General features: G+C 40.2%; 2 protein-coding genes and 1 long non-coding RNA gene across 3 annotated transcripts; 2 read left to right on the top strand and 1 right to left on the bottom strand.

Annotated features, from left to right (window-relative positions):
- Nucleotides 1-129: 129 nt before the first annotated feature.
- LOC310984286 lies at nt 130-3,810 on the bottom strand. Its single transcript, XR_014595298.1, has 3 exons — nt 3,725-3,810; nt 289-368; nt 130-187 (listed from the first exon to the last, which is right to left on the bottom strand). It is a non-coding gene; the product is annotated as an uncharacterized lncRNA (long non-coding RNA).
- Nucleotides 3,811-7,085: 3,275 nt separating this feature from the next.
- Nucleotides 7,086-10,214, top strand: mrpl55 (mitochondrial ribosomal protein L55). Its single transcript, XM_083969952.1, has 3 exons — nt 7,086-7,199; nt 7,363-7,558; nt 9,617-10,214. Exons 1-3 carry the CDS (start codon nt 7,156-7,158, stop codon nt 9,764-9,766), a joined length of 390 nt encoding a protein of 129 aa, XP_083826078.1. The 5' UTR covers nt 7,086-7,155; the 3' UTR covers nt 9,767-10,214.
- A 288-nt stretch (nt 10,215-10,502) lies between these two features.
- On the top strand, nt 10,503-14,270 carry ndufa11 (NADH:ubiquinone oxidoreductase subunit A11). Its single transcript, XM_083969839.1, has 4 exons — nt 10,503-10,613; nt 11,919-12,011; nt 12,235-12,357; nt 14,063-14,270. Exons 1-4 carry the CDS (start codon nt 10,535-10,537, stop codon nt 14,173-14,175), a joined length of 408 nt encoding a protein of 135 aa, XP_083825965.1. The 5' UTR covers nt 10,503-10,534; the 3' UTR covers nt 14,176-14,270.
- Nucleotides 14,271-15,199: the final 929 nt, after the last annotated feature.

Below are 15,199 nucleotides of genomic sequence, written 5' to 3'. Positions count from 1 at the left end.
GGATACTGAACAGATGTGACACAACCAAGAGAAGAAAACAAAGACAGCTTGTAACGGGCCGATTGTCTTGTTTGTCAAAGACATCCCAACGGGCTCTCTTGTTCTTCATGATGATGTGTTTCTTCTCACCTGTGTGTCTGCAGCAGCTCCGTGCCCACTCATCCTCACAGTAGGTCTGATCAGGTTCCTGTGCAGGGTGAATTTAGCCACAACTTGAATGAACTAAACCATCACTCTCTATGGCAGATCAATACAACAGTGATCAGAAACATCAGAGCTGTGACAAACCTGATGTCTGTGCTGAGTCTGGCCCTTCACACTGAACCACTCAACTCTCAGCTTCAGATTTACAGCTTGATGGATGGACTCTGTGAATATTATAGTACATAATAAACATTGATGAGACCAAAGCAGCCTGTTGGGACGACTGTATTTTCATTTTCACTTCAAACTGAAGAACAGAAACAGAGTGAAGCTTCATCCACCAGGAGATCGATCAACTATAAATGACAGAGACTCAGGTTGTGACCTCTGATGACACTTAGTCAGATTTTAGATGAATTGCACCAACAATGTCTGATTCGATCCAAGATTATTATCAGTCACTGACATTAGATTCTCTAACTATAATGAATGGATTCTAATGAGTGAATCACAAATTTATGATGCTTGAAAAACAAAAATAACTTTATTACACAATGAAAAAAAGAATAAAATCAAATTCGGTGTTGAGACTGTTGAGTTGTTTATGTGCATATCTGTATCTTTTACTAAACAGCACAATCTGGCGGAACTAATCACAACCAATAACACATGATAATGAATTAAAAAGTAAATTCATAAATCAATAAAACAAATAAGAAAATGAATAAAAATGCAGGATGCAGTGATTAAAAACAACATGACAAACTGGCCACAAAAGTTAAAATTACATTATTGAATCAACTGAATCAATCAAATTAGTTTTAAGTTAGAGGTATAAAATATGAATGAACCAAACAGAGCATCACTCGACCAGGTCTTCTGTGGTGTATTGTGGAGCTCTCATGAGATGTTCCATAGTTTGGGGTTCATTGCACACAAATCAAATTATAGGAGCTAAATGTGTTGTTATGTGCTCTGATTTACAAGTGAAATTCACTTCAGTGCCGCTGTATTGTTTGTTTTTGGATAAAAAAAATTTACAATATGCAAGGCGTAGCGTGTCAACCAGGTTATTCCTGAGTTAAATACCTTAGTAGTTCAAGTACAAGACTTAAAGGGACAACGAGGAGTTTCTCCATCGGCAGAACGAAACATTTTGCATTCTACGTTACCATTTGTTAATGGGCCCATTTTCGATAAATATATGGTTTTGTCTCTATGGTTATTTTGTTATTATTAGTGGTGGCGGAAACGCTGGTCGAGCCGACCAGTGTTTCCTTACTTTCGGTTTCTTCGCGAGTCATGAGAATAACGCCGGCGAATCGCCGTTTATGGTGGGAACTACGACGGTATGTGATCGTCTTCCAACCTCTGACTTTCATTGTTGATGAATGAAAACATGAGTCTGTCTTGCGCCGGTCAAATAATTTCACGGTGCGCAGAGGCTCATAAATATAGTGTGAAAACGCATCGCTTTTCCAAAACTCCTCGTTGTCCCTTTAACTTCTTTAATACGGATGTTATGTTGCATTTCTTCAGTGATGCCCTGCAGCATCCCTCACCAACTCATAAGCAGTTCAAGGTTTTCCAGAGGCAAGGCCTTCATTTGGGGGATCCCTCTCTCCATCCATTATCTCGTCTGGCTGCCGCCTGTTCCACTGTTAGAACCATTCGCTGACCATGTCATGGGCTGGGCCAGACTTCAGTACGTCTGTGGTGTCCAAGAAGCTGCTCTTGGAACTAAGACGTTTATGAGTGACATGGTGCTTATGGAATAGGAGCAGGGTGTCATTGGCTTGCTTTATCCGCTCAGCTTGGGTGGTAATTGCTCTCCAGATGTACAGTAAGGGGCAGCGATTTCTGAGAGAGCATTGACAAAGGGCACTGGAGTTGTTTGAATGCACCCAGTCACTAGGGTCAATTCTGTGTGCATGGCGAGATCTGCTCCATACTGGATAGATATACTCAGTGGTGGAATAGCACAAGGCTAATGCTGTTGTTTGCAGCGTGCTTGGGTGAGCCCCCAACTATGTAACATGTTGGTTACACAGGCATCTAAGATGATCTTGTCCCGGGCCCATGCAGGCAAGGGTGTCAGCTGGCCTGAACTCAGGGCATGATCTCTAAAGTTACTCTCAGGTATACTGGTTGTTTTCCATCCTCATTGCCATATTTTTGTGCCAAAACTACAAGATGGTTTGTTAAAACGCTCGTGCCCTGTTTCCAAGAAGCTTGTCACAGTTTCAAATATGGAGTCCCTGATTGTCTGTTGACAGCATGGACACCAGCCCAGTCAGAACAACTAGATGAGATTGAGCAAAGATGTTCTAGATAAAGGGTTCTTGTCAGACTTTTTGGATGTTCCTAGTTTGTTGAGTGTTTGTCATACTGTTTCTCAATAAACCCTGGCTGCTGCTGAATGTTGCCTGGTTCCTGTCGTCCCTCAGTCTGAGTTTGATCAACTAAATCTTGAACACCATGTTCACCGATTCCAGGAAATACAGCTGCTTTTGTCTGTCAGGATTTGGCTCAGTGACATTTACAAATGTGCTAAAGGATTAATAACCTGGAATCAAATAGCAACAGATCCAGTTCATCATAAGCACGTCCAGTTTGAACACTTCGTCACAATCAAATTATAGAGATTTAATTGAAACCACAAACAAACAATCTCACATTCACTGTAAAATGTAATAGTTATCCTTACTTCCCCTGATTTAGTTTACTTTGCTTGTTTAATCACAATATCCACCTCTTACTACCTTTATGAAGTTACAGTTAATGCACATTAAAGGGATAGTTCACCCAAAATTCAAATTTCGCTCATTATCTACTCACCCTCATGTCGACTAAGAGCTGTGAGAATTTTCAGAACAATTTCTCATGTCGGGGCTTCAATACAAGAGGGACATTACACGCGAGCAGTATGGAGGTATTTGGATGTTTATTTTGGTGTGTCTTTTTGGACAAAGAAAGTTGGTATCCATTCACAACCATTAAATGGACAAATACTACTGCTGCGCGGACCCCCCCGTAACTCAGAGAAGGAACGGAGGACTCTGAAAATTCTCACAGCTCTTAGTCGACATGAGGGTGAGTAGATAATGAGTGAAATTTGAATTTTGGGTGAACTATCTCTTTAAGAGCATAATTTACACTGTTTGTGAGTAAAGTTCACTTTGAATAATGAAGTAAAGAAGGCACTACACAAGTTGGAGGAAGCAGAGCACACAGTTAATCTGCTGGAAAGGAGAAGACATAAGAAATATAATCCAGCTGTGGCCTGTACCTGCTTCTGTTTATGTTCAGCGTTTTACACACACACACACACACACACACACACACACACACACACACACACACACACACACACACACACACACACACACACACACACACACACACACACACACACACACACACACACACACACACACACACACAAACACACACACACACACCTTCTATTTCACTGAACACACGGTGTGAACTGAAGCTGTAGATTTCTGCTGCACCATCAGTCAAAAGCTCCTGATCAACACGTTTCTAGTAGGTTTAGTAGGAGTTTAGTTTCACTCACCAACTCTGCGTTCAGCTCGTTACAGTTCAGACAGAGACACACACCATGTCCAGTGCTGCTTCACTCTCTCTCCCATCCAGTCCTGTTTATTTTAGGACTGGAAAGAGGTCACAGATTGTCACAGGACACTTGTTTTATTAATAGTGTCTGTTCAGTCCTGTTGAAGATTAAACTATTAGTTATTTCCTCAATGATAGGCTATTAGCCAAATATTGATCTTAGTGTGTTTACATAGGCTACACGATAGCCTATGTTTTCTGTACCTTGTGTTTTTCTTCTTCTATAGGTCTACATTTGTTGTACTTTGATTGACAGACAACACTTTGATGAGCTCCAGTTGTTTTAATCTGCTGATATAAACTGCCCTACTAAGCCAGACCGCAGCCGCAAACAGTGAAACTGAGAAAAATGGCTTTAAAGTTTTTTTATTTGCCTTCCAAATGTGTTGTAGGTAGATTAGTGAAAATACACAGATTTGACAGGTTTTCATGAACTAGGCTAATATTCATGTAATTATATGACCACATATTTTAAATTTCACCCCTAAAAAGCAGATACTGCGCTCTGCTGCCAGATTTCCTTAAAGGTAATGCTGAGGCAAAGTGAAGTAACTAGCTACAATGTTGTTGTTTTCTTCCAGCTTTCATTAGCTTTGGCCACCTCAAAAGTGATTAATAATTTGACAGTACAACCTTTAGTGAGCTAACATTTAATGTCCAGTGTTTAAAGTGTTATGTGCTTGTGCTAACCTGCCGAAGCTAATGTTAGCTAGCTACCGTAACTGCGCAGTGTGTAATTGTGCGCAGCTGAAGTAGGCTACAGCGGAAAAGAGGCAGAGTGCAGTAACTGTGCAGTTACTGCGGTTTGGCTCAGTTTCAAGAGTGATTTTGTAGTTATGCTACTGCAATTTTTCATACAAAACTGAGCAAAATTGACCGCTGAAAATTTTACACAACATAAAACATTTATTGACAAGTTCAATTTCACAAAAAACTCAATTTGGAATTTTCACGTAGCCTACTGTAGTTACTGCGGTCTGGCTTAGCAGGGCAGTAAAGTTGGCTGTAATTGTAGAAGCTGAATGTTTGTGTGTAACCATGTGTGTGTAGCTGAAGCAGCTGAGAGTCGATGGTTGACGAGTGTGAGCAGGGCTGTTTCCTGAACAAAGTGATGCTGACCTGAGTTCAGTGGAGTGAGCTCAGTCCACACAGCATCAGCCCTTCAGTCCTGTAGTGTTGGCTCCACCTAGTGCTCACTACACAAACCAGCAGATACACACTGGATGAGTGTTGGTGATGAAGCTGGATTGAACATGAGCTCTGATGGTGGAGTGTGTTTCTCTGCTCAGTCACAATAAAGTCCAAGTGTTTGAGGAACAAAGACAAACAGACATGTAGCCTATTGAATAAAGTTGAGCAGAAGCTTCAACAGAGTGAAGAAGCAGCTGATGATCCAGTGAAGATGATCAAACTCATTTCATCAAGCTCAGCTTTTATTCAGGATTCACAGAAAACTGCATCAATCAGGATACGACTTCATAATGGCCGTGGCAAGCGACAAGGCATTCTGTAAAAGCTCGGGCTACTAAATGGTGCAAAGATGGTTGGCAGCCTGAAGACTTCGCGTTCACAGCAACCCCGGGACCCAAAGGAGAAGCGGCAGCACTACAGTCTGAAGAGCCGGTGGACTTTGTAGAGCTGTTCCTCACACCATTACATTGTAAAGCGCTTTGAGTGGTCCGAGTGACTAGAAAAGCGCTATATACGTGCAAGTCCATTTACCATCCATTTACCATTTACCTGAGCTCATCCAGAGTATTGTCGAGCAGACCAACCTTTATGCACAACAAACAATATCATCGGTAACCCAACACATGCCTCACAGCCACATCAAGTCATGGAAACCTGTCACGGTGCATGAAATGAAGGTTTTCCTCGGCCTCCACTTTCTTACCGGTATATCATCCGTAAACCTTACCTAAAAATGTATTGGTCCACTGATGAGTGATGAACTGCTGTCACCCCCATATTTGGTAAACGCATGTCTAGAAAAAGGTTTGAGCTTATCATGCGCTTCATGCACTTCAGTGACAACAGCAACCCTAACACACAAGACAAGCTGCACAAAGTACGCCCTGTATTAGATTTGGTTCTGTCCAAATTTAGGGAATTGTATCAGCCGGCTCAGAATATTGCTATAGATGAAGGGATGCTTTTGTGGAGGAGACGCCTGGCCTTTCGAGTCTACAACCCAAAGAAGCCAGTGAAGTATGGAATGAAGTCATACATTTTGTGTGATTCTGAGACAGGTTACTGCTACAACACGAGGCCATACTGCGGGGTTTCAGGAGCGCTGGGTGAGACAGCTGTAGTCCTATTAGATCAGCTGGCAGATCATGGATAAAAATTATACATGGATAATCTGTACAATTCAGTAGGTCTAAGTGAGGAATTGTTGAGGTTGAAAACTCACACCTGTGGTACATTGAGAAAAGGGAGAGGCGGACCAGATATTATTGAGAATATATGCACTAATAGCATCAGATAACAATGAAAACAATGAAATCATGAGGGCAACGAGGAGGTGGACAGTTTGCAAAACAGGCAGTCATCACAAACAGTAAACAACAACATCCCGTTAGGGAGAGCTGGAGGAAAATCAATTATAAAAACACAAATGTAAAAGGTATGGCAAGAGTATTGGGACATAAACAAGACAGGAAGGCATTTTTATAACATACAGAAGCAAGTGGGGGGAGGACGGGTGTTGAGCAGGAGCAGGAAGGAGGAGGTGGCCATCACCGTCTTAGGCTGGGGCACACAGGGCTTAATAGTAGCTACATTATGTATAATTGGGAAACATCCCACAGGTAATTGTAGAAGTTGCAACCAACACGAGACAGTAGCCTATACAGCATGTTCTAATGGAGTGTAAAGAGTATGAGAGGGAGAGGAAACCTAACCCCTAACCCTAAAACTAACCATAAAAGCAGGCCTGCAAAGGGAGAAAATTGGGTTAGGAAACAGAAAAGCCTGTAAGGAAATACCTGAGGGAAACAATTGTTAATGGAGTGGATTTATTTTTTTGTTTTTTCTATCTCTTTTTGTTAGGGCTCTCTTTTTGTTTCCTGCTAATTGATTGTTCCACACTCCAGTCCGGTAGGTGGCGGCAATGCACCTTTAAGTTGGATGCCAGCCGCCAATCAAAATCAAAAGAAGAAGAGGAAGACATTATGCTCGGAACGCTTCTGCGCTGCTCCGTGGTTCCGTGGGACGGTTATTCTGTGAACTCCAGTGTTTGACCTTCCTCAGGGAAGTTAATGCTTCCTGTCAGGGCGAAGGCACCGAAGGCACCGCCACCAGACCATAGACCAGACCATAGACCAGACTAGACCAGCGTTGGGGTTTCATATCATCATCACTGCCAACAACATGTCTCTGCTGAAACTCTGCGCTCCTCACACTCTGTTATTCAGGTGAGACCAGTTCAATAATGATGACATTATTACTAACAGCTCGGGTTCATGCTAGTTTGTGTTTTCTGTAAAGTGACTGAGTCGCGTGAAATCTCTCCTAACTTGTGTTGAATGAAACATGAATGAAACATAAATCAATGTCTCGTTTTAATGATGTGTGCAGGTGTGTTTCCCCAGTGTCCACGCGGACAGGATGCCGGTCTCTGATCCACACTCAGGTTATCCAGCTCAACTCCAACAGGACGTCGGTAGTGCGCTGTGATCGGCAGAGATACGAGAGACTGTACCCGGTGATGCTGGTCCGGCCGGATGGATCTACACTCAACATCAGATACACAGAACCCCGGCGCGTCGTCATGGTTAGTCCATCTTTACCATGCAATGTTTCTGTAGTGCTGCTTAATCATTGATTTGTCATCGATCACATTTAAAGAATAAATCCAGTGGAACTGATTCATTTTACAGCATGGGTTTTATTTTTTATTTGATGTCATTTTATTAATAGAAATTGGTTTTAAAACATGAAGATATAGCCTAATGAATGGAAAGGAAGTGCTGTAAACTAGTTTAGCCATGCTAAGGCAAACTCAGATTGGTTTTTAATTTTGGTCATTGTGGTCACGTGCTGTATAGTGTCAACATAGTCCCAGTGTTTCAAAGTATCTTAGGCCAGTAGGCTATAACAAATGAATGACAACTCAGAATTTAGCATTATGTCACCAGAACCAGAGTGACCATAGCAGGTTTTCACAAAATAAAAGCGATATTTCTAAAAAAAATTATTAAAAGTACAATTCCTATATGGCAGGATGAAGGAGGGCCCAGGCGGGGTTTGAACCCTAGTCCCTTGGGTAAGAGTCATGTGCACTGACCATTCCACCAAAGGAATATTCCTATGGCTACGTAGCCAGGGCTCATGGTCAATTGGAGGCATAGTGACAGGACCATCAACTGTTACACCTATTTGCAGGTATTTCTAATGAAAGGTGTTTTGCAACTGAGCTGTAATTCTCGTAAAGTCTAGTCTCGCGAGTCGCGACTGTAACAGAAGGAACTATTGTTTAGTTATTCACACGGATGTTATTTTGTGACACCGCCTGAGTTATCAGACTGTTGATGATGATGATTGTACCTCACATGCTAAAGTTTTATAAAATTACTCTTTTAACCTGGCTAGATCACCACGGTAACTTGGTCCCCACCACGTTATGTTCAGGGTTTCATCCTAAAATCGTCTATAAAAGCGCTGCTGTTTCACTGTTTAACACATTTACAGCTGCTTCACCTTTACTTTTAGGTTGACTTTCTCTCTGAGCGTCTCCTACAGATGTTCAGCTGAAGGAATATGCTCCTCACCTGTTGATCCGAGCTCATTATATATATTAGGCTATATACAGTAGCCTATATTTTACTTTTATATGCAGTCTATGGAGGCCACTGAAAAAAGTTATGCGCTCGCAGCAGGACAGATAATCAGATGGATAATCGGTAAAGTTAATCATTTCACTTTGATGTGGCCAAGAATGAACTATTTTCAGTGTTTTGTCTGTTATATGGCAGCGTTGCCCAAACACAACTCTTGAATAGGTCTACTGTTTTCACAGTTAAAAAGGTCTTTGTTGAGACATAGGAGATTTGCTTGTACAGCACCTAAAAACCCCACTGTAGGTTTTCATGCGCACACCCAGCCTTGCTTTCAATAAAACACACTCCTATTCTCAGGGTTCCTATGCGAGTATGGAAAAGTATGGGGTTTGATTTTATACATGTCGAGGTCTGGAAAAGTATGGAAAATGTAAACTATTGTATGGAAATATATTTATCTTAATACTTATCTATCTGGATTTAGTCTTATCTGAATTCATTTGGGTTAATTATTTTGTATGCACAATTGTACCTAGCTACAATCTCCTGGAATTATTTAGTGACATAATGGGATACACATTCAGAATAATGAAAACAAATGATTAATTGCATAATTTATTTACATGATACACATCTAAATACTCAAATGTCACAAATTATTTGAATGTTTTTACTGAGAAGTCTTGAAATTAAGGTCTGGAAAAAGTATGGAACTTTGAAATTTCAAATGTGTACGAACCCTGCATTCTATAATTGAGATCAGTAAAATATATGAAAACAATATAAAACACAATTAAAAAAGGACAGTTGTTGCTCTGGTTTATTTTGTTTAGATGGACTAAGAAGTTGTAGTAATAGCCTGATTGTATGATTGGTGATTTTATTTTATTTTTTCTTTCTTATTTTTAACAGTTTTCCAATGCCCTGCTGTCACATGCTTAACTCAAACCCTGGTCTACTAGTACAAGGGGGAAAAGGTTTAGATTATAAACATGTGTATTTGTTAATCATGTTTTGTAAACTTGTTGGTGTCTCTTTTTGTGTTTTCAAAGATGCCTGTGAATCTATCCAGTCTTTCTGAAGAGGAGCGTAGAGCCCGGCAGAAAAAGAGAGAAGTCAGGAAGATAAAGAAAGAGACAACAGTCCACTATGAAGATGACTTCAAAGCTGACAAATACAGCCAATTCTGGCAGAAGAAATAACTTATTTTTATCATGTGAATATGAAACACAACTGAGACAACAAATCAGAGTTTTATGTAAAGCTCCATCTACAGTGTGTTTAAACTGAGTCATTTGAAACTGAAAAGACAATTTAATGGCAGGATAACTTTCTCAATACCATGTGTAACAGTAGACTGCTGTCCAGTTTAGGCCTGCCTTGTCAGCAGAGCCACTTTCTAAAAAGTGTAAATAACTTATTAAAGATGGATAAACCAATGTTAAGTCAATGAATTATTTTAAATCTGTGTATCCGTGTTATGCATTTTCATCATCAAAACTGGATGATCTCCGAATTCTGTTGCTGAAAAGTGATGATGGGCCGCACATACTTTTGTTTGGGAGGCCATTTAAGAGGACTGGAGCAGCAAACTATCAGCAGATTCCCATCTCTTTACTGTTTCATGACATGTTAAATAAACCCTATATACCCGAATAGGTATCTGGCATTGTATTTTATCATTTGTCTTCCTTATTCCTTATTGCTCGTTTTGATGAGTGTAAAATAGATAACCTTCATTATTATTATTTATGATTATATCAACCACACAAAATACGTTTGTTAACAAATTAAACCTTCATTGCACAACATGAGATTCATAATCTGGTTTGTGAATGGCGCGCATAACCACTTCACACTCCAGCCCAGTAGGTGGTGGTAATGTCTCAAAGTTGATTGCCTGCTATCAGCAAACACCACAAAGGTAATTCTCGCGACATTTCGCCAGTGTGTCCTTTGCAAAGTCCGACATGGGGTACTGGGACCTACCAGAGGGCACGGACTGTGTCGGGAAAACATGGATAACTACCAAACTGGGCACAGCTCTTGGTAAATATAAGCATTTATAAAACTATTTCTCGCCGAGCTGGTTATGCTAGCAGCATGTCGTTGTGCTAAATTACAGCTAGCTAGTTTTGCTTTAGCTAATGCTAACGTGTTTGAGCTAACTTAGCAGGTTAGTCAAGGACTGGATTGAAACGAGCTGCTTTCACTCGTCATACTAACATTAAGGTAACTTTATGCTGTAACTTAAATTGAATTTCAGCCGTCTAGCGTCACCTCGAGTGTTTTTTACAATCACTGCTTTATTAAGCCTCAAGGAGCCAATGAATCCCCCAAACAACTGTACACTTTAGGACAACAACACGCACTGCACACTGTTGGACAGTTTGTGATGCGGTCTGGCGTTAGCCAGGCTACAGTCTGACATTCACACCGGATTTTAAGTTATTGTTCTGAATTCTGCATATCGCCAAATAGTATAACAATATAAAGTATTTTACTTACGGTATACATGTATATGAAATACCTGTCCTTCTTTTGTGAGTGATAAACTGAAGGGAATCTGTTGACTCCAGTCCCATTGGGATCTATTTGAGTTAGGGATAGTTCACCCAAAATTCAAATTTCTTTTATCTACTCACCCTCATGTCGACTAAGAGCTGTGAGAATTTTCAGAGTCCTCTGTGCCTTCTCTGAGTTATGGGGGGGGGGGGTCCGCGCAGCAATATTTGTCCATATAATGGTTGTGAATGGATACCAACTTTCTTCGTCCAAAAAGACACACCAAAAAACATCCAAATACCTCCATACTGCTCGTCTGTAATGTCCCTCTTGTATTGAAGCCCCGACATGAGAAATTGTTCCGCAGGTCAGTGCAAATCACGCGAGATTTGCACTGACACAGGAAGAGCAGTGAACCGAGACACTGGGAGCTTCCGCTACAAACAAGCTTAAAATATAGACTTATTTAATTTTTTTCGTTACAATTTCTCCTGTCGGGGCTTCAATACAAGAGGGACATTACAGACGAGCTGTGTGGAGGTATTTGGATGTTTTTTGGTGTGTCTTATTGGACGAAGAAAGTTGACAACCATTCTATGGACAAATACTGCTGCACGGTCCCCCCTGTAACTCAGAGAAGGAACGGAGGACTCTGAAAATTCTCACCACTCTTAGTTGACATGAGGGTGAGTAGATAATGAGTGAAATTGGAATTTTTGGTGAACTATCCCTTTAATATAGTCCAGTATCACAGATTTGTTCTAAGGGGCGGATGACTTTATTCAAAGATAGGAGATCCCAATGTCAACCGTTTGTAACATGACTGTTGATTTTCATGTGTGGTTTCAGGCTTGGTTGGCTCTGCCTATCACATAGTGGCGTTCCAGCCTGATTCTGCATTGGCAGCGCTACAAAGAGCTACCAGCACAACTGTTACCATGGGTAAGTTTTTTGGTTTGTAAAAAAAAAAAAAAAGTCCACAATTTAGCAGATGTGTTGCTCAGCAGTGTTTTCCTCATATCAAATAAAGGAAACTCTCAAAAGTTTAGTCATGTGATTCAGACTGTGTGGTTTAAATGAGCTAACGTGCTGCTCCATGAACTTTACAAATTGCTTTAGGATGATTGCATCAAATTGTTTAACACTGGTGTTTATGTTGTACTAGCCACCATGGGAGCCATTTTTGGCATGGGGACGTGTCTCAGTGCACAGGCTCGTGAAGCTCCAAATGACCCCATCGACTACTTCATTGGGGGCTGTGCCTCTGGGATCTTCCTTGGCGCTAAAAGTAGGTATCAGTGCCCAGGCAGTAGAAAAAATGGGTACTTTCTGTTGTACTGTTCTGTACTTAAAGGGATAATTCAACATTTTGGCAAATTCGCCTATTGCCATAATCCCTATAGTCATAGGAGTAGGTTCATTAACTTTAATTATCGGTGCATGTTGTTTTAAGATCAGCGGGGCAGAGACGTGAGCTGCTCAGCGAACACAATGGAGGTGAACATTCACGATGTGATGAAATAATAATGTAACATTGCGAGACAGAGTTGTTTTCGAGGTAATCCATAGCTGGAACTACATTCCAATCCAGACACAGCTGCTGGGCGGAGTGATTTCAAAAAGTAGTTCTGAGTATTTGCTTTGTGTGTCATAATGTTATATTACACACATGATTATTTAATAGTGTGGTGAATGTGCAGGTCACAACTTGTCCACGAGAGTGTTTTGGAGTTGTTGGATTGTGTATACTCTGCCCCACGGATCTCAAAACAACATGCACCAATAATTAAAAGTAATGAACATACTCCTATGACTATAGGGATTATGGCAATAAGCAAATTTGCCAAAATGTTGGACTATCCCTTTAACTCTTGGGACCTAAAATTGATCATGGTCTGTCATCATTGCATCACATGATTCTCTTGTGTCTTATGCTACTCATACATCAGAAGACTTCAGCTCACACCTGCTCACATCTAAAGACAGGTGTTTAGAGTTTTTAGTCACAGCCTTAGAGCCTAGTCTCAGACTGAGATTTTACAAAGACCGTGGGTCACTATTTGCAAGACTAAAACTAGATTCTTTTAGCAATTTTTTTCCCACCATGCAATTTTTTCACATTCTAATATAGGCCTACTGTGTGCCTGCATGGATATGATGTGATTATTATTGTTCTAAAGGTTAAACCCTTTGAATACAGCAAGAGAAAGACCATTATTTTTATTTTATTGTCTAGTTTGACAGTCAGACACAACTGAAAAATATCAAATATAAATCTAGGAATGAATAATTGATTAGAAACTGCTTAAGTGCAGCCACACTTAGTCTGGGACTGTGAAAATCGTTTGGTGTAAGCCCAGCATTAGAGAAATTAAAAAGAGAGGGGCTTTCTTTTTTATGAATTTTCCATTCACATTGAAGAAATACGTGCAACTTTTTAATATAGGCTAACTGTGTAATAATAGGACAAGGAACACAATCAGAAAAGGACATTCTTGATCTGACTAGGCCATGAATCAATGATTTCATTGCACCTTAGTGTCCATTTATTCAAGAAAGCATGGTATTAATTGCTGTGAAAAAGCCCCAAAAATATACTTTAAAAAAAGACTATTCAGTCACTGCCCTGACCAAAGCAACAAACTCTGAGAATCTCAGAACTTCTGTGGTGCTGAACCTGATTGTTAACATGTATGTGAAAGTACAAAAACACAATTCATTGGATTTCAAGAGGGATCAGTTAATTGCAGCATTACGTAGGTAACCGAGATCTGTGGCATAATAGTTGACCATAACGTTGCTCATCAGTCCACCTGGCTAGTGATGCAGCCTAAGCTAATCGTCCAATAAGCCTCACCTCACCTCCATCTTGGTCACAGACTCTGTGTCTTACGAGCCATGTACAATATTTACCCTGTTCATTACCGTTTTATCACACAACTTCCCAAAATGAAGCCTTATTGTCTTGTGTGTGTGTTTCTGTACATCCTCAGCCCATAGTGCTGTAACAGGTACGTCAGCGTGTCTCTGTCTGGGAACTCTCGCCTTCTTCACAAAAGTCGGAAAGATGGAGGGCTGGAAGCTTGCTGGACCACCCAAACTATAAGAATGAAGACTGTTGTAACATTTCCTTTATGTTGTACAAAGAGTTTGTGTAATAAAGTTATTGTAAAGATGACAACATAAACTGATATCAGTTCACTTGAATTCTCCTCAATTGTGTAAAACAATACTCACATTAGGAGTGTCAGTTCATTAAAAAAAAAATGATTCAAGGAAAGGAAGAATCTTGAAATGTATACATACCTCCTCTTAGAATATGGAAGTGAATTGCTATTTTTATTTTAGGTATGTTGCGTTGCATAAGTTGAGTTGCATAAGTTGACATCAAAATAAAGTAGTTTATTCTTGTTTCTGAACCCTGGACATGCTCATTTGAATTTTCCAACTATACTATACGATACACTGGCCAGGTGAACATTAGGTTTTCTGAAGAGGTACATGTCCATAGATTATATTTTGGTATATAACCTGTCCTTAACAGTAGCTTTGTGACAGTTATCAGCACATAGAGTTTACCCCCCCTCTACAATAAAAGTAAGCCCTGGCACATAGCTTACCTTATGCTCTTTTTCCAGGTCCAGTGTGTAAAATGGGGGGGAAACCGTGACATCTAGCGTTCAGATTCTAGATTGCAGCGCTCGCTCATGGTCATCCCTCCCGGACAGTGGCCTCCAGGACAAAAAAACATGTGCGGAATTATAACTCAAAAACTTCTCCTCTATTGACTAACTAACTACTAACTCACTCTGTTGTTTCCTCCTCCTTCTTCCCTTCCGCTGCCGCCTTCTTTTTTATTTTTTTTTATTTAAACATGCCACATTACATGAACAATGACATACTCAAAGATAAACAGTTCTTTTACATACATATACATTAAATTCACACCTCCTTAGATAATTCAAACTGAAAAATTATTGTGGTAATGCATCGCTCATTATAAATAAACATGACCGATCTTAGATGAAAAAAGGAGAATAAAATAAATAAAAGAAAAAAATATTTTTACAAGTCTATTAAACAAATACAAGGGGTTAGGACAGGTTAAGATTTGCTATAAATGTGTACAA

Source organism: Trachurus trachurus (genome assembly GCF_905171665.1).
Source record: "Trachurus trachurus genome assembly, chromosome: 4".
NCBI lineage: Eukaryota > Metazoa > Chordata > Actinopteri > Carangiformes > Carangidae > Trachurus > Trachurus trachurus.
Note: the sequence above shows the minus strand (reverse complement) of the source record. Positions and strands in the feature narration are given on the sequence as shown.